The sequence below is a fragment of the Ursus americanus genome, chromosome 5 (genome assembly GCF_024610735.1).
Source record: "Ursus americanus isolate L20-20 chromosome 5, mUrsAme1.1.p, whole genome shotgun sequence".
In the NCBI taxonomy this organism is placed as follows: Eukaryota; Metazoa; Chordata; class Mammalia; order Carnivora; family Ursidae; genus Ursus; species Ursus americanus.
The window spans coordinates 45,966,405-45,974,915 of NC_142131.1; the positions used below are offsets into that span (position 1 = coordinate 45,966,405).

The window sequence follows — 8,511 nt, forward strand, 5'->3', positions numbered from 1 at the left end:
GAGATTGGAGAGATGAATAAAAAAACTCTGTCAAGCAGATGTTATAAGGATGAACAGGAAATAATATTTTATATTAGGTTAGGAAGTAAAATGTTTTCAACTCAAATGCTTTATGTCAACAGTTGAATCAAAAATAACTTTGTTGCAATATCTGACTGAAGAGGGTTTAAATTGTAATATATTAACCTTAACTGTAAATCAGAAAAGGCAAAATGCAAGATGAATAATTAACCCAAAAAGTTTTTATTTTGCAGGTATTCAGGAGCAGCATGCGGCCTGGCCTTTGTATTCATATATCCATCTCTCATCTATATAATTTCCCTCCACCAAGAAGACCGTCTGACATGGCCGAAGTTAATCTTTCACATTTTCATCATCATTTTGGGCCTGGCTAACCTGATTGTTCAGTTTTTTATGTGAAATACTCCCCAATGTCTTCTCAAGATCTTTCATGGCATTTTGAACTTTGACAACAGTTCCACATAAATTGACTTGTAAATGCTGTTGTTGCTGTAATTCTAAATGTTTTCCTGGGACAATTTGGTGGAAAAAAGGGGGGAAGGGGAAATAGTGGTCCATGAATAAGTAATTTTGATTAGAGTGGAGAGAAAGGGGCAAGAAGAATGATCTTTGTTTCTCTTCATATTCACCACCCCTTCATTTTCATTGTCTTTTCTGAGTAGAAGTGTATGCCCTTAGGAAAAGTCGTGCTGGTTTTTGCTTTATACAGTTATAAGGTGGGTGGGTCTATTTTGACTACAGTAAAGATTCTCAGGGTATCACAGCAACTATTGCCAGATGCTATTTCTTTTTTATATTTCAATGTATTCACTTTCATTTTATTACTTGCTAGACCATTTCTGCAGTTTATCCAAACAGGTACTGTTTGTGTCCGGACAGTAAACCAAATACCTCATTTGTAAAAAGAAATCTCCATGGCATCAGTGTTAATAGAGTGAACTCTTAACTGCATCCTTAGTCTCTATTTAAAAGAGAGAGAGAAAGAATGTCAGTACAGGCTCTTTGGTCATGAAACTTACACAAAATAAACAAACTAGGAGAGTTTTTTGTGTCTGACTTCTTTTTTCTAACTAGTACTAGTAACTTAGGTCAAAATTCTAGCTCCCTCAGCCAAATTTTGCATAGGAACCAGTATGATTGTCCCCGTTGACCCAAGAGGGCTCTTTTGCTTTTTGAATCCCTGAGCATTGCACAGGATGTCATGACAGGACCAGTGGGGAAGCATGTAGGAAGCATGGCAGAGAATGTTGGGTACATGAGTCCCTACAGGGGAGAAAGGAAATGGAGAAGGGGCCAGAAGAGTGAGGCCTCCTTCCCAGCATGTTGTGAGGGGTTGAAGTGTCTCTTTACCACAGGAAAGGACTAATCTTTTTTGAGGTAAGACTTCCAAGAAGGGGACATCCCCCCCCTTACTTTTTAACTGGAATGGTAGAGGTTAAATCCCCATAAGAAAGTCTCTTTGGATCTGAGAAAAGGATTAGGGAATCCGAATTCTTGAAATTAACTCTCTCCTCTTTTTCACTGAAACTTAAATCTAAACCAGAATTCAAATCTGTATCTTCCATGTAATACAGCCTTCATGTTCAGCTTGAAAGGTTAGATTTCTCTAATTTTAGGCTAACGTTAAAAAGAGTATTTTGTTAATACACATCCCACATCCCAGGATAATGTGTAGATTTATGTTACTTCTTTTAAGAAAGACAGGCAAAACGGTTTTTGAAAGACAGATGAAATGGTCTTTTTTAAGCCTAGTAAAGAGCCCAGGATTTGAGACCAGCCATAATTTCTTTCAGGAAAGCTTTCTGTCCATTCCATAGACAGGTATATGGAAAAATCATGGTATTTCTTAAAATAGGCATTTCTTAAAGTTCTTTTTGTAAAAGTGTCATGAAAATTTGAAAGCACACACAAAAGTAGAGAAAATAATAGGATAACCCTCCCACTTCCCCATCCCCTATATTTAGTAATTTTAAAACTTATGCTGTATTTGCTTCATCTATCCTTTTTTTCCTTTTCCACTTAATATTTTAAAGCCAATCTTAGGCATTATGTTATTTCATCTTCACAGTAATTGGAGCCATTTTCAAAAGTTTTTGTCAGCAAAAACTGCTGGTAGAAGTCAGGTTGATTAGAAGATTCTGCATTAAGTATCTGTATCCCCATGTTAACCTCTTAGAATAGAGTATATGCATGGAGGAAATGTCTCTGTGCTTGTGATCTGCTTCCTTGTGGCTTCAGTCTTGTTCAGTTAGAGACATAGGAATCATAAAGTTACATAGCTCCTTGAGACCCATGTTTAATCCCTGCTTATCCCTAGTCTCCTCCCTCATCTTTGAAAACTTCAGAGACAGAATTTTCATTGCCTCTTTTCAGTAACATACTTGAATGTTTTAACACATGGAAAATGACCTGGTATATTTTTGTCCATGTAATGATCAAAGTGAATATGACAATGAATGCATTATTTACTAAATTAAAAAGCAATGTGGATATTTGGTTTTTATTTTCTTTAAAAGTCTTGATAATTTAGAACTTCCAAAATCCTACATTAGGCTTATGCTGAATAATTTTTCCTTCTTAAGTTCCTTTTCATGAAACTGATACCTTTGGCTTGTTATTTAGCTTGGCCAGATGCTCTTCATGTCAGTGTGTATGTCCTGGCTCACACATTGGAATGATGAGATATGAATTCATTTGGGTCACATTATAATTAATTGTAGACTTTCTCTACTCTCTTTTTGAATTTTCTAATGAAATTTATTTTACTTTTTGCTCTGATGTGGTTAACCTCAGTTTCTTTGAGTTTAGTTTATTTAACACACAACTGAGGACATTATAAAATTTAAAATGGCTTGTTCAGAGAAGTGTCCCTTAGAAAGATTCTGGATGAAAATATGGTATGCTCACACTAGGCCAAAAAGAACAAAGAAATGTCCTCCAACATTTAATACCTGTGGATAATCATCCAGAATCAGTTTTGTCATCACATCCAAAAAATGTATTAAAGAATAAATTAACCCACAAAAAGGGACTGTATTAAAGGGAAATACTCATTTATGTTTTACAATCTCTATTTTGACATTTGTTTCCATAAATAGTTGAGTAAACTACCATATTCAGTGCTTAGATGTGTAAGATTTCATTCATATTCTTAAAGAACTTAATCTAGTAAAGAACTATGGATGTAGTTAACTATAATGCAAGGGACCATTAGAGAAAACGAAACCCCTTCCAGTTGGGATCCTCAGAGGGGTGCGGCAGCAAGGACCCATTTTCAGGCGCCTCCTAAGAACTGTCCAGAATGTTAGATATTTGATAGACTCACTGTCATATGGGATCATGTAAAGTATAATTGCTTTTATTTTGGCAATTATATGTTATTAGAAGTATTATTATAAATATTATAAATAAATATATTTTTCTAAGAAATTTTATAGGAAGTATTTAAGTGCTTCTGGATATTATTTGTTGTTCTCTTTGCATGTTTACACTGCATTATTCACTTCTATGAATCTTGGACAGCAAAGCACAATTGCTTAATAGGGGAAATAAGTAGTAACATATTAGGCTGTACAAATAGATTCCATAAAGTTTTCTCTCCAACGACTTGACTTACTTAAATATCAGGATACAAAATGTCAAATGTTTGAGCTCATTGATAAAAGCAGAAAATATTGATGCCGTTTGTTTTCTTATCCCAATTAGAACGCCCAAAACAAAACCCAAACCTAGTTGACACTTAAACAATAGAATGTTACATTAGTTTGTGATCCAAAGTGAAATGCGCACAAGGCGGCCTGGCTGGCCCCAGTTTCACAGTTGACTGCCGACTTCACTTCAGATTATGTAAACACGTATTGCAAAACAGCTCTGACGGGAACCTCATAACCTAAACAGCATTCTCTGAAATGTAATTTGTTGTCTTTTTATATAAAAGGAGAAATTAAGTAAAAATTATTTTGAAGAAAAACAACTCCGGGATTTTGTTTAATTGAATTTTACCAGGAAATGCTATTGCCTAGTAGCACTGACCTCCGGGCAGAGAGAATCTGAAGTCCTGTATTTTGCAGGGTCAGACTTCTCTAGTGACTTTGTTTGTGTCACATCAAGTTACTCAAGTGATCGGGGCGTCTGTCACGTTAGGCCACAAGTAGCCTTCCGTTAGTGTTCCATCCTGGAGAGAGGTATGTGCTGGGTTATGTTCACCAAAATCTAAAATGGTCACCCCTTTTGGACAATAAACTGTTCTGATCTCTCCCTGCAAGAACATTACAAAATGAATGTGGCATTTCAGGTAAGTGTACCCCAGTTTCTGGCAAAGAGCTAAGTGTCATAATCTTCCAGAGCTATTTAAGGGCAATAAAGAGCTCTACTTTTCTGCGTTCCCTAAGTAAAATATCTTTTTTTCCCTCAATGTCATTTTTGTATATTTCCTTACTCTTCTGCAAAGAGAAAATAAGGCTGTCTTTTTAAAAGATTAGAAACTTCTCAGGTGTACCTGGATGGCTCAGTCAGTTGAGCGGCTGCCTTCAGCTCAGGTCATGATCCTGAGGTCCTGGGATCGAATCCCGAGTGGGGCTCCCTGCTCAGTGGGGAGTCTGCTTCTCCATCTCCCTCTCCCCTCACTCAGGCTCTCTCTCTCTCAAATAAATAAACAAAAACCTTAAATACATACATACATACATACTTCTCCATTCTCCTTATTCATCATGGGCCATAAAGTAAAGATTGAGATTGGGACTAAGAAAGAGCATACTTTCCAGTTTTTCCTCCTTTGGACCTCACAGGATCCCAAGTGATCCAATTTTGTTTGGTCGTAGCAGACACTTAATGTACACTAAATTAATGAGACAGATTCAACTTTAATGGAAAGCAAGAAATTAATTGCTGTTTTCTAAAATTTTGTTGTATCAACCTTCCCCCCACCCAAAAAAAAAAAAAAAAAAAAAAACTGCTCACATTCAGGGTTAGTCCTTAAATCAATGTTAAAGTACTTACTGAATGCCAGACCCGGTGCTAAGCACAGAGTATACAGTAGTGAACAAACTGGATGTGTACCCCTGACAGTTTGGCATCCTTTTTTTTCTTTTTTTTTTTAAGAGTTTATTTATTTGTTAGAGTGTGTGTGAGAGAGAACAGGAGCAGGGGCAGAGGGAAAAGCAGACTCCCTGCTGAGCAGGGAGCCTGAAGCAGGGCTCCATCCCAGGACCCTGGGATCAGGACCTGAGCCAAAGGCAGAGGCTTAGCCAACTGAGGCACCCAGGCATCCCAGTTTAGCATCCTTTGCCCACCCTCCTGAGTAGCGGCAGCTGGTCATTTTCCCTAGGCGTCACTGAAATGCCAGGCATTGGCCTTTTCCTGCTGTCTCCATTGAATGCTGGGATGTAGCCACATCATACATGTTTTGAAGAGGTAAGTATAGGATAAGTGCAATAAATGCAACTTTATGTTGCACATTTAGCAAGATAAAACCTTTTTTTATAAGATAGAACTTTTCAAAATCCTAGGGTAATCACATAAAATTATGTAGACACGTGGACTAAAACTGGAAGGGACCACAGGTGAATAAACATGGGTGACCTGCTGAGGGGATGGGATTCTAGGTATATCATTTATTGTCACTTTGTAATTTGCATAACATTTTCTAAAGGGATGTCTAGGAAAAATCATGGAAAAGAAAGCTTGCAGAAATGAATCTACATTCAACCCATGAAGTAAAGAGCAACCTACAAATAACCTTTGGAACAGGTAAGAGAGATCTTTTATTATAGGGGCAGACCCAGGTTTTGTGAGTCTGGAAGCTTATATAATTTGAAGTTCCCTCTTAAGGAAATAACATGCAAAATTAAGAAAGCAGCCATGCAAATGAGGAGCCGTGACTTTAGCTTCTCTAGCTTTAATGTAAACCGTCCACAAACTGCTCCAAGTGTGGGACATTTAGGAGGCTGAAGGAGGTGTAATCAAGAAAAGTTTTGTGCCCTCCCATAGGGCAAACTGAGTTTTTCTGCTACCTTTAAGAACTCTAACTTTTACCAAATCTGAGTTTCTATTTCTGGAAGAGTCAAACAGGAGTTAGCAAAGTAGCACAGGGTACAAATTCATTAATGGTTAACTTGGAATCAAAATTGGACTTTTTTATTTTTTAGATTAGAGTTTTTACTTGAGGATGGGTCTTACACCGGGTTTTGTTCTTGTTATTGTTTCTTTTAATTTTTACAGAGATGAAGAGTACAAAGAATACTATTTCATTGTCCAATAGCTATTTAATGAATCTTAGGATAGTTGAGGAACTTTTTAAGGGCTCTTGATGTAAAAAAAAATGCTACCAAGAGCAACATTATTTATTTACTCTGTTCCAAAAAGGATCTATTTCTACTACACTAAAGTAAAATCAGCTCTTAAGGATTAACTTGAACATTTTTTAGAAAATAAATTAGAAATTTATGACACTCCTTAAGTAGAGGAAACTAAAGTGATTCAAATAAATTACTCTTTCTTGCCATATCATAGACTTTATTATATGTAGATAAAATGTAATTCCGTGCAATAAACTTTTACTGATTGACCTAGATTTGGAAAGGCAGATAGAGTCATTGTTCCCAGTGCTGCCAGAATCCTGTATTTAATGTGACACTGATTGTGTTCTTCGTCTGTAAAATCATCCAGTGCCCTAACAGAAAAAGGTCAAGGACCTTTGTAGTAGACAGTTCTCAGAGGAAAAACTGCAAATAAACATGAAGAGAAAAAAAAGTTCAGGGTCAAACTAGTGACACATGCTAATGGATGACCTCAAAAACATAATGTAAGTGAAAGAAGCCAGATGAAAGACAACACATTGTATGGTTCCATGTATATGAAATGTCTAGAAAGGCAAATTTATAGGAACAGAAAGCAAAGCAATGGCCATCTGGAACTGGGCATAGGAGCAGGGATTAACTGTTAACGGGTGTGGGGCAACTTTCTAGGATGACAGTGTTTGTCTCACAGAGTCAGAGAATGAATCTCCCGGACAAAGGAGTGAAGTGAAGTGAAAGTTTATTAAGGGAAGGTGAGAACAGAAAGGAAAGCTCTCTAGAGTGAAAGGGGTCTCAAATGGGTTGCCACTGAGTTATGGTCAGTCTTTTATAGAAAACTGACCAGGGAACTTGGTAAATACCTTTTCTATAACATTTAAGACAAACAAGGTGGATTTGTAAGTATTATGAAAATATCTCATCTATATTTAGAACAAACAAGGTAGGTTAGTTATGTTCCTTCCTCTCTGGTTACTATCTTGTCTATAACATTTCTCCACATCTGGGATTTCTGTGAGCCTGCTTAGGTAGCCCCCTGTATGACCCTAGTCATGTCACCCCCTACCTGTCTCTCCTTACCTAGCTCACCTGACCCTTACTCAACAGAAATGTTCTAAAACCGGATTGTGGCAATGGTTATACAGCTACATAATTTCTAAAATCATTCGATTGTACACTTACATTGGTTGAATTTTATGGTATATGAATCATCCCTCAAAGCCATTAAAGAAAAAAATAATTCAACCTTACTAGCAAAAAAGAAAGGTAATTTTAAATGCTTTCTGTTTCATAAATACTGAAATAACAATAATAATAATAATAATAATAATAATAATAATAGTACCCTGACAAAGATGTGGAAAATGCACACTCAAACATATGTGGCTTAAGTATAAGAGTGGGTGCAGATTTACTCTGAGTAAGAGTAACAAACACCAAAACTTCAAAGTGAGCCTTTGACTCATTTCCAGAGGAATATTCTAATGAAATAATTGGACAAATGTGGACATATACACATAGAAATGGTCATCTCTTTATTCTTTATAGTAAAAAAGTTAGAACCAACCTTAACGTCCAACGGTAGGAGATAAGTCATGGAATAGCCATCTAACTGAATGCTGTGTAGAAATTTAAGTGATGCAGATGTACAAATGTAACATCAAAAGATGTTTGTAAATATTAGTGAAGAGAGATTACAGTTAACTATAAATTTAAAACATTTATACGTATATAAATATGTTTATACATATATAAAGGGCTAGGAGTTTATATAAAAATATGAACATTAGTTAGGTGCCAGGACTACTGAATGTTTTTTATTGTCTTGTTTATCTGTATTTTCTAGTATTTTCTAGTGTTACACTAAAATGTATTATGTTTTATGAAAATAGCGAGAGAAGTTGTTTCTTAAAATCTTATATCAGCTTCTCATCACTTAAAACTAACTTTAAGGATCTCTTTTCATAGTAATAATAGTCCATTGGACCCTCACACAATAAATAGTACTTTCAGTGTTTATCAGTTGATAAAAACAATGGCAGAAAGCTGCCATAACTTCTATACCAACTGGTTAGAGAGACAGACCCATGCTTAATATATAAGTAGTCCTATGATAAAAGATGTGAATGAGTACACAGGAGAGATAGTGATTAATTTTTACTGAGTGATTAGGAATTGCTTCCCAGAGTAGGGTCTA

The 8,511-nt window shown here is 36.1% G+C and overlaps 1 protein-coding gene across 5 annotated transcripts in view; it reads left to right on the forward strand.

Moving 5' to 3' along the window:
* Positions 1 to 1,065, forward strand: part of SLC38A9 (solute carrier family 38 member 9) — a 77,520-nt gene extending 76,455 nt beyond the window's left edge. For all 5 annotated transcript variants that reach the window (XM_045794326.2, XM_087862142.1, XM_045794327.2 and 2 more), the window contains one exon: positions 255 to 1,065. In XM_045794326.2, coding sequence (XP_045650282.1) covers positions 255 to 420 — 166 coding nt within the window. In that variant the 3' untranslated portion in view covers positions 421 to 1,065. The remainder of the gene's footprint in view (positions 1 to 254) is intronic.
* Positions 1,066 to 8,511: the final 7,446 nt, after the last annotated feature.